The sequence below is a fragment of the Beta vulgaris genome, chromosome 9 (assembly GCF_026745355.1).
Source record: "Beta vulgaris subsp. vulgaris cultivar EL10 chromosome 9, EL10.2, whole genome shotgun sequence".
NCBI classification, from domain to species: domain Eukaryota; kingdom Viridiplantae; phylum Streptophyta; class Magnoliopsida; order Caryophyllales; family Amaranthaceae; genus Beta; species Beta vulgaris.
The window spans coordinates 48,597,545-48,618,799 of NC_079210.1; the positions used below are offsets into that span (position 1 = coordinate 48,597,545).

A 21,255-nucleotide genomic window follows, 5' to 3' on the forward strand; every position below is an offset into this window, starting at 1 on the left:
ATTACTTTGAAGTTTGGCGCATATATAGAAGGAATTAATTAATACTCGCTTTGAAACAATGAAAACCACATTATCTTTTGAGACAATAAACTAAAATAAAAAAATGCGACAACTTTTTACGGTCATAGACTCATAGAGTTAGTGTTATAATACATTCCCTCCTCTCCTTTTTTGGACTGCCTTCGTAACTCACATATAGATAAATAGTTTTTGATGTTTTTAAGACAAGGATTAGTATTATCCTAATACATGTGATGTGAAAGCACAAGAAAGCAAGAAAAGCTTTTGGTGGAAAAGTGGCCAAGTATAGCATCTTGACTCAACTCCTCTAAAGATTAAACACGCATACAATAATACTATTAACAAGTCAAAAAGAAATGACACAACTCAACAATATTATAGTAACGTACAGTAGGAGATTTGTTGTTATCTTAGGGATACTCTTTAATTTGGTGTGATTTTCTTAGCAACAGCCAAACTCCAAAGTTGACTTACCTTGAGAATCTTCTTCCTCTTGAATGATGAAATTAATGCATAAGCAATTTTAGCATGGGAGAGGAGAATAGATGGGAGATTTCATGTGGTTGTGTGGGTCTCACCCCACTTTCTACGATTATGAGATGTTTTTAGATGAGACTCAAATTTGCCAACCAGTCATATCATCATCATCATATTACTTCATTTTTTTTTTTTGTTATAATTGATATTTAAAATTTGACTTGTAATTATTACCTTTTTTTATATATATAAAGTGGGTATATTAATAATTATAATGACCTATCTTTATCAAAAAAGAATATGACCTATATTGGAACCGCACAAATCAGAATAATAAAGGGAAAAATAAAGATTCAACCTCTCGTTAATTACTGCTCATTATTGTAACTTTGTAAAGAAACTCCACTAGTAGAAAAACGTTGATTTGCTCATAAATTGCGGCGTACAACTGGAAAACCGACACAAAAATCTAGGGGAGCATCATTTGTGTTGGACACTATGAGAGGCTGATGCAAATCATGCTTCATGTACGTCGGATTTACGGTGTATTTGACACAAAACATTAAAACAAGTGGGTGCAAGATTAATCCCATACCTATCATATCTTAGCCCACCCCCACTATCCCCAAAAAAAAACAAAGACAACAAAAAAATCATACTATAAAAAATATATATCACCATACATATCATATCTTAGCTAGTTTTATTAATACCAGAGTTCATAGCCAATCCTTGTAATTACTGACCATCACTACCTTTACTTCACATGAACATCTCTTGATTCCTTCTCTATCTTTAATTGTTAAATAAAATATGTCTAATCAACAATACGCACTAATTAAGGGGGTCTATTTACATAGCCGTTGTTAACAATAATATATTAGAAAACTACCTATATTTTTTAGTAGACCATTTGTTACATACGAATAGTTTTTTTAAAAAAAAATCATCGAGTGTATAACGAGTGTCAACCACTACTAATTAATCACCAGTTCACCACTAGTATAAAACCTAAACCGTTAATTTCTAATATATGTCCAAAAATATAACAAAAATAGTACTTAATTATATTTAATTGTTGTTTTTAGATTTAATTTTTTTTATTATTAATAATGACATCAATTTTCTCTTAATTTCTTTTAACCTTACTGCAAATATGCAGACATGAACTTCCATGGTTGTGGAATAAACCATCATCCATGTGGAAGTGCACCATTATACTAATCAAATCCATTAATCCTCTCCTTGCGAATTCAGTTGCATATTAGTGGAGCAACTATACTAAGTCGGCACCTAATATATTAAATCCCGAGATATGTAATATGGTAGAGATTATATTCTCCACTTTATTTGAGTTCCAAAAGATGACGAAATATTCCTCCTATACTCGAGAAATATTGGATTTTTGGATGATTTTTGTTGTAATTAGAAAGTCTAATTTTCTAAGGATAGAATCATGAGAAACGGAAAGAAATGAATTTTAACCCTATACACATAGCGCAAATAAGTACATGCACTCAAGTGCATGTAGAGCATGCATGGTACGTCCTCTTCTAAACTACATCGTTTTATTATTTCGAGAATGTATAATTTAAAAAAATTGTTATTATTTGTTTCCTTAAGTTTTGCAACTAAAGATTCCTTTTCAATTTTGAATTTAAAAAGTGTAACATTTTTAGAAAAATATTACACTACCTAATTAATCTAAAAAAAAAAATTAAAAAGATAAAAAAGACACTACAAAATAAAAACGGTTAACAATACAAAAGTCCCAAATTTATTAGATATTATTAACAAGTAATTTAATTTAATTTTTTACGTGTTTTCGCACGCATCGCGTGCATATAAATTAAAACTAGTGTTTTTAATTTTACCTTAAGCTTAGATGTTCATTTACTATATGTTTTTTTCATTATAACCTATGTTCTTTTATAAATACAGATTTACATGTTCTTTAGTTTTAAGTCGTATGTTCTTTTTTAAAGTAGAAAAGTTGTTGAAAAAAGTTTATGTTCTTTTATATAAATGATAATGTTCGTTTTGGGTGCACAATGATCATTGTGCACCTTAGTGCATAATCCATGCTTTGTACACATAATGCATAAATTTAGCTATTTACTTTTAGCTTCATTCAACGAAATGATAAATATGACATATATATTTAATTAAAGATCTATTTTCATAATTGCTATCTAATTTCTATTATGAGAATAATATCGTTAATTAACTATGATATATTTATCGATTTTATTAAATAAATCTAAAAACAAATAGCTTAAATCTATGCACGCATCATCGTCCTTTATAAAAATATACGATTTTGACGGTATAGATTGCATGCATATTAGTTATTACATATCATAATTCATAATTTAGATTACATATTTAGTGAAATTATACTTTATTATCTAGAATTAAAAAAGTCAACTTAGCCTAAAGCAAACATAGGCTTCTTTTTCACGTGCATGCTCTACTCCAGGTTAAGGAAACAGATTAACGACGAGAACAGACTTATTTCTATAATGGGAAAGCTATTAGATAAAATAAACTTATAGCTTGTGAAGTACTTATGTTCTACATTTGCTTTACTAATTACTAGCCCTTGGATTATATGGGGAAAAAAGGAACAATTAGTACGCAAATTAAGAAGTTTGATATGATCTGATTTAATTCCAAGAAAAATCCCTTGTAGTAATTTGAAATAAGGTGGTGGGAACATAGCCTAGATGTTAAATACTTCTTTCGTTCCGAATTAAATGCAACAATTCTATTTTTTCACTATTCGCACTTTTCACTTTGTTGCATTTAACTCGGAACGGAAGAAGTATATTTTTTCTGCTAATATATCAAAACTTGCATTATCATATGAGGTCTCGTTAGATTGTTTTAATATATATTATAGATTGTCATATTCATAATTTTTTCTAATACAATTTAAAGATATTAAAAATTAAAGATGTGTATTGAAAATCATAAAAAAAAATATTTATTTTTTAAGAATTGAGGGAGTAGTAAAGTTAAGATTCAATATTCATCTCTATAGAATTTCATGATGGAACTAGAGATGAATAGCTAAATATTATTCATATATTCATGTTATTTAATTAGGAGTTGCTAAATTATGCTTCAGTTATATATAATGAACAAGGAAAACTCTAGTAACTATATATCATCAAGTAAGATTTGGCTGATTGATCATGATAAGTTAATCTTCATATATGGAGTTTTTGAGGAGAAAATTTTATTTTCTTACCCTAAATCAATTTGAGTTACATAGAAAAAATGCCGGTATAATAGAATTTTTCTCCTTATCTATCTATACAAATATATTAAAGACGTGCGAAAACAAGAAACTGTGTTACGTGGCGCTCTCCCTAGGGAGTTTTAATTCATGTAATCCATGTACAATAAAAAAATTAAGAAATTACATAGTATAGGATTTGATCCCGAGACCTCAAGTACATATACTAAAGTTTTAACCACTAGGATAAGTTGTATTTAATGTTATTATTATAAAATATTATATTAATAAATGAAATATTTTCTTAGTCGGGGCATAGCCCAGACCTAATAACTAGTTATACTTGTAAAAGGAGCAAATCTTAGCAAGTGCTACGCGAAAGAACTATATATGATTGTAAATATCTTAGCTTGAATATCTAGAACATGAAATATGTAGGAATCCTTAATAGTTCTCATTCTAAGTTTGTCAACAACTATATTAAGTAATTTAATAGTCCTATCCAGGAATGGCAACGGGTCGGATTTGGACCGGATTATGCATAATCCGACTCTGACCCTACAAGAAGTCGGATTTTATATCTGAGTTTGAGTCCAACTTCAAAAATTCGAATCCGAACCAAATTAAAATCCGAACATCTGACTCTGAATCCAATCCGATCATCCAACTTAAAATCCGAACATCCGACTCCGAATCCAATTCGACTTAAAATCCGATCATCAAACTTAAAATCCGATCATCCAATTTAAAATCCGAACATCCGACTCCGATTAGACTTTTTTTTCTGCCCATTTTTTATAACAGAATAGTCTTCTATAATACAATAATTTAATCATTATAATTTATTTTAATAATCATATGAAAATCTTATATAGAACAAATAATTTAAATATTACTATTATTTTTAACAATCGTTTCTTCAATGGGAAAATCCTATATAATACAATTGGTTGAAAGTCGAAGTCAGATTATACATAAATTACACATTAACATAAATAAGAAAAATGGATTGATTGACTCAAAGTCTGAGTCGGATTAGGATGTCATATTATTTTATGAGTCCGACTCTAACCCTCCTCCGACTCAGAGTCAGACTTTTTAAAAGGAGTCGGAATCGGATTACTTTATATCGGAATAGCTTCAAATTTTTTCCTTCAAATCAGAATGAACTAGGATTATTAGATCCCGACTAGGTTGACATCCCTAGACCTATCTAACAAATCAATTACTATAGCAACTTTAAAAAATAAGTCAATAGTGTAAAAAAAGTCGATTATTTCGAATTTTCCCATGCACAATTAGCTAACCTCACATACAAGTGGCATATATTGTTTGGTGATTTTGCAAACTCATTAACTTGTACATGAGTACTTCATTTTTCACTCGATTATAATATGGGGTTTATCCGTTTCAGGGCCGTTCCTGATAATTTTTGGGCCCTAGACGGACCTAAAAATAAAGGCCCCTATATGAGTCGATCCTAATATTTTATAGGTCATATAATTAAAACCTTTGTACCTAAAACTATAATCTATATTTTGTTAATGATATCAATAAAAAATAAACACATAATATTATTAAAAATTGCACAAAAATAGCACAAATTTCACTAAATATTCAAAAAGTGTATCAATTTTATTTAACTGGTCATAGTTAATTTCTTTTTTTGGGCCCCACACGATCGTGGGCCCTGGGCGGTGGCACTCCTTGCCTACCCTCAGAACCGGCCCTGATCCGTTTATGTGTTGTCTCATGTCATTGTTCCCTCTCCTACATCGCAATTGCAAAATTGCCAATTTTTTAAATGAAAGATTAGCACTACTTAATATATTAATCAACATTGTATGGTGACAAACTGACAGTGAACACACCATAATTGTGTCCGATTATACATACAAAATCTATTAACTTTCTAGTAAGTGCAAATGAACCTAACAACTCAAATCATAATTAGTTTTTAACCAAACTCAACCTGCTTTATTTGTCGTCAATTAATTGATGCTACGTTAAACATCTATCTATAATATAAGTATTAGTTTATTATATGCATTCAAAACTTGCGTTATCAATGACACAGAAAACACGTATTTTTCTATTATATAGTGATTGTATATAATCTAGGAGACGAAATCATAACGTACATGAAAAGTAGTTGGGGATGTGTCAGATAGGCATGAGTGCAACATTGTCTATTATCTAAGACGAGTTTGGCTTGGCACGACATACTCATATATGGACATCATTTTTAAGACTTAGTATGAACACGAGGATATGGTCATGACCCGCAGGCCGCATGTTAGCTCACTCGGGCTGGTCTGATGCGGAACGAAGCTCGCTAGTTGGGAACGTGGGCCAGGTCGTGACCAACTAACGTCTTGACAAGATACGCGAGCAGATATGTGTATAGTACACTCAAGTGTGTAAGAAACTGGTAACAGTAATACTCTTTTGTAACATGTACTTTTTATTTGATTTCGGGATCTTCCCGCACTAAAAAAAACTCTCATGGTCTTTTAATTTCTCATATATATGATTCTATTCAGATTAGGGGGAACCGGGTGGATCGGTGGACCGGAATTTGTCTTTTTCTTGGACCGGTATCTATATTTTTTAAAAAAAATTATTATTTATTGTTAATTGGTAGGACTTCGCCTTGTTGTTGTAGCGAAAATATCCGGCCGTTAATTGCAAGATTCTCATGGTTAACTGATCGATTGTTGCCTTGATTGCCTCCCCTAAATCTAGCCCTTACGTGTTTCCTTTACTTTGCTTCATCTAAAAAAAACCATTTGCTTCATCATTTCGAACACAAAAAAAGGGGAACTCCCATCTCATAAAATGTTCTCTCTGATATTTGGCAAGATCTTATCTCTATTCGTTGTTTGTGAGTGCACACAAGTTGCAGAGCCGTGCTAATCTTAGAGGATGATTGGGATGTTTCTACTTGCACCGCAGTAGCGCAAAAGCGCCTTTTAGGAAAGTGGTCTACATTGCGACATATTCATTTGATTGTTCAATTTTGTATGTTCATGTTGAGAAACAGTGGAATGAGCAATTCCACTGTTTACATGTGTGAAGTCCACTGTTCACATATGCGTGAAGTCCATATTTCCTGCGTGCATTTAATGCATGTCAGGTAATTTTCTCCCGTATTGAAAATTTTGCAATTGTGCACAGTAGAAACTTTGCCTATATATACCAGTGTAAGAAATCAGTTTTACACATCAATGCAATACAATACTCTCTGATATATTTGCATAACTTCTCTCTCTATTTCTCACAACACGTTATCAGCACGAGTGTTCTACCGGAAATTTTTTTTAAGGTATCTTTAAAATTTTTACATCCATTTTGTTTTTAAGTTTAAATTTTTTTCTCCAAGCCCAACCCTTTTACTACCGAACATGGACCAACAAAGTAACGGGATTAACATTGTTTTACACAATGTCTCTGTCTCGGGTATTTATTTTTGGATAGAGCGAAACAATGTGCCATTCACTACCAACCCAGCGAGGGGAACTGTAATACAGCCCCGACCCAGTAACCGTAACAACGGTACAAATACTCATACCAGAGAAAACCCACAAACCCCTGTTCCCAACACCAATAATAACCCTCCTATACAACCAGCTGAAAATCAACCTCCGCCCAGTAATAAAAGAGATAGAGATGAACAGGAAGAAACTAGTAGTAAACGTCACCATACTACTAACGCAGAAAACAAATAATTTTAACGCCACCTTCATGGAGGGCAAGGACATTTTATTTACGTTATTTTATTTTATCTGCTCTTAAACCGCCTATATGGACAGGTTAATTTTTTTTATTGCCACCTATATGGACGGCCTAGTGAAGTGATAGCATTATTATGTCTTATATGTGCAATAATGTCGTATGTATGCAGGGAACAAGCATTCAGAACATTATTATATATTATTGTCTCTAATCTTCTACTTTTTTTGCATTTATAGTTACATATATTATATTACCAATTTACTAGCATGCTCTAATATATATTTGTCAATATTAGAATTTTATTGCGTTGTATATTTTTTAACTGTATATGAACTGCACAGTTAGGGATAACCCTCTATAAAAGCGGATTACCATCCCCATTTTCACCACATATCCCTTATCTTCTTCCGATTTTTTTTCTCTAAACCCACAAATTTTTTTCCTTCTTCCTCAACCTTCCGGCCACCATGTTTAACGCCGACGACAACCGTCCTCCACCCTCATCTTCCTCTTTTGAAGAGGATTTTAGGAAAATAAAACTCTACTTATTTCTTATAGCCGGTTTCTTTTTCCTCCTCATGGCATTAATGATATACCTCCTAATACATAAATAGGAGACAAAAAAAAAAAAAATTTCCCCGGAAGAATGGCGAAAAATGCACATGAATATCAATTTTTTTTGTCTTTAAGTGCATTTTAGGAAGTTTTTTTTTGTTTATTCACTTGTTGTATTTTGTTTCTATTTTTGGTATTTTCTTGCTTTTTTTTGCTTAGCTTCATTATTGTTGTACGCTATTTTTAGTTTTTTTTGTTTGTATTATTTATCTATAATAATAATGATATAAATCAGGGGGAGATAATATATATATGTGATTTATCATCATTACTAATTTCAAATATTTACCTATTTGTAGTCAAAAGAATGGGAGATCTAGTGAAAAGACAATTTAACATACTAGATCTATCTGGGCAAAAGTTTTTAGAATGGACGGTGGACGCCCAAATGAATTTAAAGGCCCAAGGACTGGAACATACAATTAAAGATGTGACAACCCAACAAGGGGATGCAACTACAACAGCCGCATCAGTTAAAATTGCGACTGTACAAGAAAAGGCAAAAGCCTTAGTCCTCCTAAGACATCATTTACATGAAAGTTTAAAAAGTGAATATCTACTTGTGGATGATCCAAAAGAACTATGGGATAGCCTAAATGAAAGATATGGGCATCACAAAAATGTGCTTCTCCCAAAGGCACATTATGACTGGACCAATCTGAGGTTCCAGGATTTTAAAACAATCTGGAAGAATGTGGTATAATCGTCTTAGTGAATACCTATTGAAAGAAGGATTCAAAAATAATCAAATCAGTCCCTGTGTTTTCATTAAGCGATCTAAATCAGGATTCGCGATCATTGCTGTATAGTCGATGATTTGAACATTATCGGAACTCCTAGAGAACTTGAAGCGACTGCAAAATACTTGATGAAAGAATTTGAGATGAAAGATCTCGGGAAGACAAAATTTTGCCTTGGCCTGCAAATGGAACATCTAAGAAATGGGATTTTTGTCCATCAATCAAACTATACAGAAAAAATCCTGAAACGCTTTTTCATGGACAAAGCCCACCCAATAAGTTCTCCAATGGTAGTGCGTTCCCTGAATGAGAAAGATGATCCATTCAGACCACGAGAAGAAAACGAGGAGATTCTTGGTCCTGAAGTACCATATCTAAGTGCAATTGGTGCTTTAATGTACTTGGCTAACAATACTCGACCTGACATAGCTTTTTCAGTAAACTTGTTAGCTAGATACAGCAATGCACCAACCAAGAGACATTGGAATGGAGTCAGACACTTATTACGTTATCTTCGAGGAACACAAGACCTCGGATTATTCTATCAGTCAAGACCCAATGCGTCACTCATTGGATATGCAGATGCTGGCTACCTCTCAGACCCACAAAAGGCTAAGTCTCAATCCGGATATGTATTCACTTATGGAGGTACTGCAATATCTTGGAAATCTACAAAGCAGACTTTGACGGCCACATCATCAAATCATGCGGAATTAATTGCTCTTTATGAAGCTGGAAGGGAATGTGTATGGCTAAGGTCAATGATCAAGAATATCCAAGAAGAATGCGGGATGGAAACAATAACAACAAATCCAACTATCATCTACGAAGACAATACTGCATGCATCACCCAAGTAAGCGAAGGGTACATCAAAGGAGACAGAACTAAACATTTATCACCAAAGCTCTTCTTCACTCATGACCTCCAAAAGGAAGGGACGATCAACATCCGACAAATCCAATCATGTGAGAATCTTGCAGATTTATTCACCAAATCCCTTCCGGCGAAGAAATTTGAAGAATTAGTCCGAAAAATTGGAATGCGTCATCTTCATGATATATGCTAGATTCAGGGGGAGTTTTATATGCGCTGCACTCTTTTTCCCTTCGATCAGGTTTTTATCCCACTGGGTTTTTCCTGACAAGGTTTTTAATGAGGCAGTTGATTTTAAGCATATAAGGATACATAATAGTTGTACTCTTTCCCTAGTCATGGATTTTTCCCACGGGATTTTTCCTAACAAAGATTCTTAATGAGACAACGTCTATTATGACTTATAAGTGGACATTCAAGGGGGAGTGTTGAGAAACAGTGGAATGAGCAATTCCACTGTTTACATGTGTGAAGTCCACTGTTCACATATGCGTGAAGTCCATATAACCTGCGTGCATTTAATGCATGTCAGGTTATTTTCTTCCGTCTTGAAAATTTTGCAATTGTGCACAGTAGAAACTTTGCCTATATATACCAGTGTAAGAAATCAGTTTTACACATCAATGCAATACAATACTCTCTGATATATTTGCATAACTTCTCTCTCTATTTCTCACAACAGTTCATAAATTGTTTTAATTGTAATATTTTGATTTATCGCTAATTATAAGGATCTAAGCTTGCCGCTATTAGCCTAAATATCTAGCCGTTAATTGCGAGATTCACACGGTTGACATACAAAAATCTTACCACAGATTCTATGTAGAATATGCAATAATATCACTATGAGAAAAAGACGTGAAAAATAAATAGTGATATTGATAGGAAAGCATCAAAGCTAAGTAAATGAGTTATATTAATAGAATAATAGTGACAAAATTAGCAGCAGAATTATGTTGTATTCATTGGGCCAAGAAAAACCTAGATCTTGTCAACTCCTCTCAAGTCAACAATTCCTTATCTTATCTTTTATCCCTTGAAATTATATATGCTATAAAAAGTGGATAGATTTTTCTTATTGTTAGTTTAGACTTTTTACTTAGTGAAGTGTTTGGTGTTGTGATGAATGATGATTCAATTGTACCTCTTCATTTTATCATTCATCACTTCTGGATTTTTCCCAAACAGTGTTGTCAAAGGACCAACTCAACCAAAAGCTTAAGCTGATGATTGAGGCTCCAGGATATTCCACTGAGAAATGAGGGGGTGGAGGAGATTCGAACCCGTGACCTTTTTGTCACGCTGGCTCTGATACCATGTCAAAGGACCAACTCAACCAAAAGCTTAAGCTGATGATTGAGGCCCCAAGAATAGATTTGTACTCTATCAAGTGCTTAGCTAGTTACATGTAGAAGCATCATCAACAGTGTTTAGCTGGAGAATAGTAGTAGCTTATACGAGTGGTAATGTGGTATCCAAATTTCTAAATAAAAATCAAGGTTGACTTAGAGTGCCTTCTATTCAACTTAGTGGTTGTAAGGTTCTTATTACACGTATCCTTATGACAGGGATTCGATTCTCACCACTGTTGGAGTTGTTTATAATATTTTGCTTCAAAAGAAGTAAAAGAGTCTTGAAGTCCCTTGTCCCACATTGGAAATATAGTAGGGAGAGGTAAGGTTTATAAACTTGGCTCTTCCACTACTCTTTGAGTTGAGTAGCAATGAGGTTTTTAGTGGACTTGTGGTGATGTGTGGTTACCACATGCGCTCACCAGGACCATGGGCCTAGGGCCTATAGTCCTCCACCTACTTCTTTTTCTCTATTTTTCACTTTGCACAAAAATTGTTGTTAAATTAAATTGTGGCAAATAAATAAACAATATGTGATGAGTGAAATTTATGTCAATATGGGACAAAGAAAATATGTATAGTGTATTAGAGAATATGAGAAAGGTGGAAAAAGTTTGGTATTAGCGAGAATAAATAAACTTTGTAGAAAAATGAACAATTATATTGATAGATGGAAAGTGATTTATACATGTCTTAGATGTCTCAGCATGAACTCATAATGATGCAACTTTGGCACACAAGGCTGTGAAGTTCATTTGCACTTTGCAGTGTCAACACTCAACATCTAAGAGACCAACACCCTTTTAAAGCCACATTTCGGGGGAAAAATATTAATATTGAAAACTATAGGTAGTCGAGGCATAGGTCGGGCTTATAAAATAGCTTATGTGTTACAAATCTAAATGATTATGTTTGAACGTTTAGCTCATATGATTTTGCAATGAGGTATGAGTTTAAAGTGAACGAAACTCATACCTAATGTTTGTTTAATAGATTAATAGAATTAAAACTTAAATCTCAAACCCATAAGGTAAGGGGTGTATTAGAAAAAACCCAAGGCGGAGGTGGGTATGACTCATACAAATATCTCTAGTTAAATAGAAGAAAAAATCTCATTCTCAAATAAAACCAAACACATGGTATTGAGTATCAAGTTCTAAACTTATAGTTCCTCTGTTTCTTTTTACTTACAACCGTTTGACTTTCACGCTTATCAATGCATAACCATTAATACCTTTGATTGTCGATAAATAAAATTATAAAAAGTAGATATTTGGAGAATACACACTGAGACGAATCTAGCAAGATCCAACATGAACATGTTTTTTCCTTAATTATAAATCACCAAAGATAAACTAAATGGAGTTTATAAATAGTGTAAGAGTCAAACCGTTGCGAGTAAAAAAAAAACGAAAAAAATATCACATTAATTTTATTCCTGATTCTGAACCTATACCATTATATGAACCAGATGTCACCTGATATTGGTTAGAATTTAGTTCTTTCAACTTTCAAAATTTCCTAATTTGAATTTCATTGCAACCATATACATACAAAGTGTGAAGTGAGGAAAACACACACGTAGGGTCCATTACTCTTTAAAATAACCCAAAAGCAGAGTAGAGATCCCCAGTTGGGCAGTTCTTTCATTGTGTATTTGTGTTGAGTGTTGACATTTTACAAGGTACAAAAACTCCACCATCACCCAAGTAAGCTGTAAGCAAAGCAGAGGACGAAGGTTTCAACTTTCAACAAAGAAAAAAATGGGAATTACTCTTCTGTTAAAAATTTGCAATTTCCTCCTCTTTCTTATGCTGGTAATCTTTCTATACTTTCATTTTTATTTTTCCAATTATATATCTTCATTATATAATAATAAGACATACACATACCATACTTAGTTCATTATCCTTTTCATACACTTCAGTATTTTGTAGTCATCATATATTTATTCATGCACATAGGTCGTGTTTTATTGGACTTATTTTCAGTTCAGTTCAATTCAGTAGTTTCCTTACTCAGTTTTCATTCAGTTCAATTCAGCACAATTCAGTTATGTTAAATTCGGCCCAATTCAGAGTATAGACTATAGTCCCCAAGAAATAAGAAAATGAAATAAAAAACATAGTACTACATCTTATTGTGTGTTAAACTTTTTCCTATTTTATCTAATTTTTCATCCTCAATTTCCTTTCTTTTTTTTTGTTTTCAATTTTCTAACCAATAAGGAGATAGTGTATTTCTTTCTATATTTGTGACTTTTTATGAAAATTTTGCAGTGTATGATCCATGGAAATTTTGGCAGAGATATACCAAAAGGAGATGAAATGAACATTGAAGTTGCATATGAAAAGGGTGATGATCATCTATGTCTTAACCATGCCCATGATAATGATGATGGATGTCATAAGAAGATGATACATAACTTCCATCAACACATGCATGACCATACATCATCATCATCATCATCTCACATGGGTCACATGGACCTATCATGGAATATCTTCTTTCACATTGATGACCTTAAAGTTGGTAAAAAGATCCCTTTATATTTTCCTACAAAAAATTCCTCAATTACTCCTCATATGATCTCTAAACAAGAAGCAAAATTAATTCCATTTTCATCAACCCAACTTCCTAAAATTCTTGAATTTTTCTCATTTCATCAAGATTCACCTCAAGCTAAAGCCATAAAAAACACCCTTGTGCATTGTGAACTTCCTCCTTTAATAGGAGAGACCAAATTTTGTGCTACTTCTTTAGAATCTATGCTTGATAATTTAGGCCAAATCTTTGGTTTAAGCAATAATTTTAAAGTTTTGACAACTACCCAATTGAAAAAATTGGTCCCTAATTTGCAAAATTACACCATATTAGAAGATCCTAAGGAGATTTTTGGCACTAAAATTGTAGGTTGTCATCCTGTGCCTTACCCTTATGCAGTGTACTATTGTCATGGGCAAGTGAATGATAACAGGTTGTTTATGATATCACTTGAGGGTGAGAAAGATGGACAAAGAGTTGAAGCTGTTGCAATGTGCCACATGGATACCTCTCAGTGGGACCCACATCACGCCTCGTTTCGCGTGCTCGGGATCGAGCCCGGGGTTGCCCCTGTTTGCCATGTGTTCCCTCAAGATAATCTAGTATGGGTTTCATCCCCAGCTTCTGCTAGCTAGTGTAGTGTTACTGTGTTAGTGTGTGATTGCAAGAGCATGTATTATGCGTATTTGCTAGCTAGTGTAGTGTTAGTGTTAGTGTTAGTGTTAGTGTTAGTGTTAGTGTGTGATTGCAAGAGCATGTAATATGCATATGCTTAAATAAAGTAAAGTTATGTGGTATATGTAATCTTGTATTAGACTAATTTAGGAATGGTTCTAAGCTTCATGTTTGTGTGAATCACAAGGTCGTACATACATATTTTGGCTTAGTTAGAGTATGAAATCCAATTATATAAATATCTATTGTTTTAACTACATTATCTACATGTAAGATTGTAAAACAAGATCATCTTCAATAGCTTGATTGTTACTAGCTAGCAGTTTATCATCTGCTAGCCAACGACTGATTTTGTCATATGAAAAAGCTTTTGAGTTTCTTGTGACTCTTGTGAGCTTTTCATGTCAAAGTACAAGTTGTTAGACTTATTTTGTTAAGTACTTAAGCTCATTCAAGCCAAGTCTTACTTATGTCGAGCTCATTTTGATTAAGTCGAGTTCAAGTAGCTTGTGAGTAGTCTTGTCTCGTTATTACTTGTAGCATAGGTAAGACATAGATTTAATTTTTTTCGTTATCTAAAGGTGAAAAGAATAAGGTTCTTGAAGAGCAGATCATATGTAAAGAACTAAAGAACAAGATGAAGTTCAAAGCAACAACTGAACTTACAAGATAGTATGTTTTTCTTTACCCTATGCAATAAAATGCAACAATCACCTCCAAATTTAGTGGAAAAATGAAAGAAGACAAGTGTTTGATGTTTCATGTATATCAAGTGATCCCTTACTAGTGCATCAAACAAACATGAATTAGACAAAAATGACAGACGATCAATTAGTATCCGACATAAGATTCTTGATGAGCAGATCATATGTAATGAACTAAAGATCAACAAGATGAAATTCAAAGCAACAACTGAAACTTACAACATAGTATGTTTTTCTTTGCCCTGTGCAATAAAATGCAACAATCACCCTCCAAAGTCAGTGAAAACATGAAAGAAGACGAGTAAAATGTTTCATGTATATCAAGTGACCCCTTACTAGTAGGGGTATTCATAAAAAACCGAAACCGAAATATCGAAAACCGGTCTAAATGGGTGGTTACCGTACCGACAAAGAAAAGTTTGAACGGTATGGTTACCGAACCGAAAAAATTAGCGGTTAAACGGTACGGTTACGGTTATATTTTTGAGTTAACGATTAACCAAAATACCAAAATCTTTTTTTCTCTATTTAATTGTTGTGAAATATTTTCAAACAATTACATTAATTCTAATATATGTTGCTAAGTTACAACAATTAGAGGAAGTATGTAATTATTTAGAAACTCTAGTACTAATATAAACACTGTAATTAGGAAATGTAGTGAATTCTTAGTGTTAGTTATGTCTTCCAATTGATTTATTATCCACTTTATAATACATTTTATATTAGAGTATATATAGTATTAAAATATATGCACAAAAAAATTGAAAATATATATGTACATTAAGTAGAACATAATAGTATAACTTAGATAACGGTTAATGGTTAACCGAAAAATCGTACCGATTTAAACGGTTAACCGCTTAGGCGGTAACCGATTTAAACGGTTGCAGTTACGGTTCGCAAAAAGAGCTACCGAAACTTCCGGTTACCGAACCGAAATATTGTTTCGGGACGGTTAACCATCCATGAACACCCCTACTTACTAGTGCATCAAATAAACATAAATGAGACTAAAACAACACACTCAATTGGTAGCCAACATAAAATCAACCTAAATAAGAAAACACAATAATAATAAAACAACAATCAAGGACCCTTGAGTTCAATGGTATGGCTTCCTATCTCCTACATGGGAGACCAAGGTTCAAATCTTGGTGGATGAAGGGTTGAGGCTTGTTGGGCCTCTAGGTGAATGGCCCTATGCGAGGACAGTCCGAAGAAAATTCATCTTATCACGGGTTCCCGAAAGGGGCCAAAAGAAAGAAATAAATAAACAATAAGAATTAACACAAATATGCTCTCTAACTAGCTCAACTAGCAAGTCATCACGTGCGTATGTATGGGTGAAAGTTATTCGGATAAAATCCAAAATGCAATCCAATCCGAATTAGTAATTCGGGTCGAATTCGAGATGTATTCAGATTGGATTCAGATTTAGATTTTTTGAAAAATTGGATTTTTCGGATTGGATTGAGGGTAATTAGATCCAAAAAACCAATATAACCGAATAGTAATATGCCTTGTATTATGTATCTGGATTAGGTTTAAGTGCTTAATTGATTTTTTATTATAAAAAAACCTACTTCATAGCCCAATACACATAGCACTTCAATCTTTCCCCTAAAACACTAACTGCACTTAATTCCTCATCTCCTAAATCTACTAGGCTGATGTTGTGCTTAATTTATTTCATCGAAAAACTAGAGTTTTTTTAAAAAAAATATCGAATTTTCGGATCGGATCCAATCTAAAGTATGAAATTTCGGATTGGATCGGATCGGATTCAAACCCTAATTGGTTTGGATTCGAACTGAAAAATTGAAATCCAAATTTTATTTAGATCGGATTAAATTAGGCCCTAATCTAAACCGCACACCGAACTTTTACCCCTATGCATATGTATTTATCCTCTCTATATCCTTCCTAACACGAAACGGTGAACTTTATAAGACTTCTCTTAGCTTTGAACTTCCATACAGATAACTTTTTGGTCTTAGCATTGATCTTCCATCACACTATTATCATATAGCCTTAAAATTAACCCAAAATCACACCAAAGTCCATATCTCCAAAATAGGAAGATCTTCCCAAAAGTCAAAACGACACCGTCTAATTCCTATCATTGAAACATTGGAAGAGTATACTAGAGTCTTCTTCAACTCTCAACTCACAAATTTTAAGCAGCAAAAATGGTGGCAAGTACAATTTTTACTTATTTTGCTTCCCCTTCAATTACTTCTCAACCCACAAAAATCTCGCCTTTTGCTTCAATTTCAAAAAGGTATAATCTTTCTCAGAAATTACTTCGATTTTAATTTCTCACATTTAATCTTTGTTTGTAATTTTATTAATTTTAATGGCAGGAGCTCAAACAAATCGATTGTATCTGTATTATCCAATCCATCCAATGATTATTCTTCACTTGCTGGTATGACTTGAAATTTTTCTTCATTTTTGTAATAATTGAATTGTTTTAGGAACTTTTCCTGATTTTGATTTTCGCTAAAACCCTAGAAATTGTAGAATATATTAGCTGAGAAATCTTAGGGATTGGATAGATTGTTGTGGGAAATAAAGATGATGATTTTATCAATTGGAATATTGCTATTAGTAATTTTGTAGGTATAGATAGAATGACTACCTTATTAATACTGTTAATTGGAGAATTATTTGGTAAAGGAGAATTTTTATTTGAAGACCAAGAAAAATTTGAATTGGAAATTCATGATTGCAATGTTAAGTTGTCCGTTAGTATAAAGAATGCAGCTTGTTTGTTCTGTTGTTGTTCTTCATGTTTGTGCCGCTCTGCGGGGTGAGGAAATCGAGGTATAGTCAAGAATGTGGGAGTATACAGGTTTTGACAATTATCAAACACAGACGACAGACGAATCCATGGACATTAGGGTTATATAGACATTATCTTGCAAATGTACGATGGGATATTCATGTTGTTACTCATGTATGAACACGCTCCATCAACAAAGATCTTAACAAAGATAACTTGAATACATCTGCAATATATAAATGACAAAATAAGTGAATCCTCTCTGTGTACGTATCTGTTGTTTGAGACTTCGAGCAATCTGATTAAAATGCTCTTTTCTGGAGGGTAAGTGGCTCTTCATTGTCAAAGAAGGAAAGAGAGAAGTGCTGACAATCTGTTACATGTCCTCGTTATGTTGAGCGTTTTCTGAGTAAATCAAGTTGCTATGCCATTTACATTATGTATTGCTTGCAGGATTATCTAGTAAAAGCATTGGTCTTCCATTAAAGCTCGACCTGCCTGGCCAATACAATAGCAACCTAAGGTATGTAGTTCAAGTTTTCTGTGGTTTGCTGAGAATATTTCATCTATTAACCACAAACCCTACAAGAACTGAAAAGGAAACATAGACTTAATAATTAGCATATGATGTGGATGCTTGGATTTAGAAGAAAAATGGGTATTGTGGTTTCGTAACTCATTGATTATGTGTCTTCCTTCTAGATAATTGTTGCAAGTTTGAAAAATGTGGCCCTCAATCATATCGGTCGCTGCTTAAGAAATATAGAGTTATTAGCTCTTTATCTATAAAAGGAGTTAAAGCTTTTTTTTTTAAATTTCTAATATCCCGTTATATTGATTGTGCAATAACTGATAGAATTTTAACCTTTTTTCTTCAAGCTGACTATAGCCTTGCAAGTTTACATTCTTACTTCATTCTCTTCGATTTTGTTCCAGCAACGGGCCTATAGAAGCCAGAAAGGGTAATCCACCTGTAATGCCTGCTGTATTGACACCAGCAGGGCCTCTGGACCTGTCTAGCGTATTATTTAGAAATCGGATAATATTTATTGGGCAACCAGTGAACTCTCAGGTGGCTCAGCGGGTTATCACCCAGCTGGTAACTTTGGCTGCTGTTGATGAAAACTCTGATATACTGGTATTTTTTTCATTAGCTTACTTGCTTTTCACTTTTCAATTTTCATTTGAGGGAAGAAAAAAATTTGTGGTTGATGAGTATGTCCTTTATCTTTTCAGATCTATCTAAACTGCCCTGGTGGAAGCACCTATTCTGTGTTAGCGATTTATGACTGCATGTCTTGGGTAAGCTGTCCAGTGTTATAATACATTTTTTTCTTTTTCTTTAGTTTGGGGTGTTTATGCTTTATTCTGTGCACAATGTGATGCTGCATCTGAAAGGGTGCCATACTATTGAATTTAGAAACTTTATAGGTTCCTGGATCACAATCACAACCATCAGGGTTCATATTAGTAACGAGAACTAGGAAGCTTCTGCTAACACAGTATTTTGACTTTCAGATAAAACCAAAAGTTGGGACAGTTTGTTTTGGTGTAGCTGCAAGTCAAGGTGCACTTCTCCTTGCTGGTGGAGAAAAGGGGATGCGCTATGCGATGCCAAATACACGCATTATGATTCATCAACCGCAGAGTGGATGTGGGGTATGAGTTTGACTCTCATATTATAGCTGTGATGGTACATCGATAACTATTCATTTTAGTAATTTTGTGCATAAGAACTTGATCTTTGCATGTTTCGTGTAGGGTCATGTTGAGGACGTCAGGCGTCAAGTTAATGAAGCAGTTCAAACCCGACATGTTAGTATCAGTCTTTATTCGCCATTTTGGTTCAAGCAAGGACAATGAAAAGATTTACTTATTACTCGTCTCATCCATAATATTGTGTCCCTATGGATTGAATTTAGCCCTTTTAATTTTGAAGTTTGAATTATCTTGATTTTATCTAAAATCTGTGGTGGGGGTTAGACACAGTGTGCTATTTCTGAGATTACCATTGATCTTTTTTTTTTGTTGTGAAAAATTACCATTGATCTTAGCTTAGAGGAACTAACTTATATCTGTTGGATGTATTGCAGAAAATTGACCAAATGTATGCTTCATTCACTGGTCAAACGCTTGAGAAAGTACAGCAATACACAGAGAGAGATCGTTTCTTATCCGTCACAGAGGTAATGTGAACCAGGCTTGCTCTTGGATATGTGGGGACTGGGAGGCTCCTCCAATGTTCTGCACATGCACATGAAATAGGGGGACTATATTTTTGTAGCTAAGAAATTTATAATAATATAAGAACAGGTTGGAATACCAGACGACTGGAAATTGCTGCAAACTGAAAACCTCTGCTTGCAGTTTAAACAAAATTCAGTGCAATCTTTTGCATGGGAGCCTTAACACATTAGTGTCATATTTACACCAATTTCTTGCAAATAAGTGCCTGGTAGTGAATATAGTTTAGAAACCTATGACAATAGGTAGACCTGGGCATGGGGCGGGCTTGTTCACGGGCATGGCCCGTGGACTTGGGGCAATGGCAGACTGGGCCCCTGAGTGGCGGGCCAGGACAATCCTAGCCTAAATTTTCCAGATTCTGTCCACAGCCTGGGCCTGCGGGACTGGCCCGTATTTTATGTTGTTTTTTTGGATTCTTAGGAAATTTAGACTAAAAGTTTAAGAGAAGGGTTGTTCGGTCCACGGGCCATATAGGTGGGGTCGTGCCGGGCCTGGCTAGTTTGAATTTGTGTGGGATGTACTACATGTTTTTCAGTTTTTTTCACCACCCCATCAAATTTTGTAGAGACAGGTATCTACAGGTGTCATTAACTTCCAAATGGAACTTAAATTCTACTGCAATAGTGAATGTCTTTAATTGAGCTCTGACAACAGGATAATAGGTAAATGGAGAAAACAAGGTTAGACTGTCCAAGGGGGGAGAAATTGTGTCCCGAGTATTGCTAACTTTTTTCCGCAAGCGAGAACAAATATCAGTTATATATAGAAGATTAGAAAGCTCTAGTTTGGTTTTATCTTTCGACCGAGGAAATCCCTTAAAGAAACTAGGCTGATTTGTTATGATAAGTATTTTTATACTTTACAGCATTCTTTAGCTCAATGTATTTGAGTCCTCATTTTCCTTCCTGTGTTGCAGGCAATGGAGTTCGGTCTTGTAGATGGCATTTTGGAAACTGAGTATTGAGGATGCTGTATTTGATGCTTTGGGAAACGTTTCATGATCCATCTTCCTTATTGCTGTTGTACCATTAGTATAGTCTTACGAGTAATCCGACACTAATTTTAATCTGTTGCAGTCACAGCTCAACTAGTTAGTTTACATCATTTGTAATTGGGACATGGTTGTTGTCCTTGTATATCTTCAAAGAGGAATTACATTCATTTATTTGGATCTCAATAGTGAATTGCAGCCAAAATAATAGTGTTGAATTTCAGATAAGGACTACAGGGAGAGACGACGAC

The 21,255-nt window shown here is 33.9% G+C and overlaps 2 protein-coding genes across 2 annotated transcripts; both read left to right on the plus strand.

Moving 5' to 3' along the window:
- The first annotated feature begins 12,630 nt into the window (after positions 1–12,630).
- LOC104904376 (BURP domain protein USPL1) lies at positions 12,631–14,528 on the plus strand. The gene is made up of 2 exons (XM_010692605.4): positions 12,631–12,872; positions 13,335–14,528. The coding sequence occupies exons 1-2, from the start codon at positions 12,819–12,821 to the stop codon at positions 14,232–14,234; spliced, it is 954 nt and encodes a 317-aa protein (XP_010690907.1). The 5' UTR covers positions 12,631–12,818; the 3' UTR covers positions 14,235–14,528.
- A 2,407-nt stretch (positions 14,529–16,935) lies between these two features.
- LOC104904377 (ATP-dependent Clp protease proteolytic subunit 6, chloroplastic) lies at positions 16,936–21,190 on the plus strand. Its single transcript, XM_010692606.3, has 9 exons — positions 16,936–17,262; positions 17,345–17,409; positions 18,220–18,289; positions 18,703–18,904; positions 19,003–19,068; positions 19,285–19,425; positions 19,528–19,581; positions 19,860–19,952; positions 20,930–21,190. Exons 1-9 carry the CDS (start codon positions 17,171–17,173, stop codon positions 20,975–20,977), a joined length of 831 nt encoding a protein of 276 aa, XP_010690908.1. The 5' UTR covers positions 16,936–17,170; the 3' UTR covers positions 20,978–21,190.
- Positions 21,191–21,255: the final 65 nt, after the last annotated feature.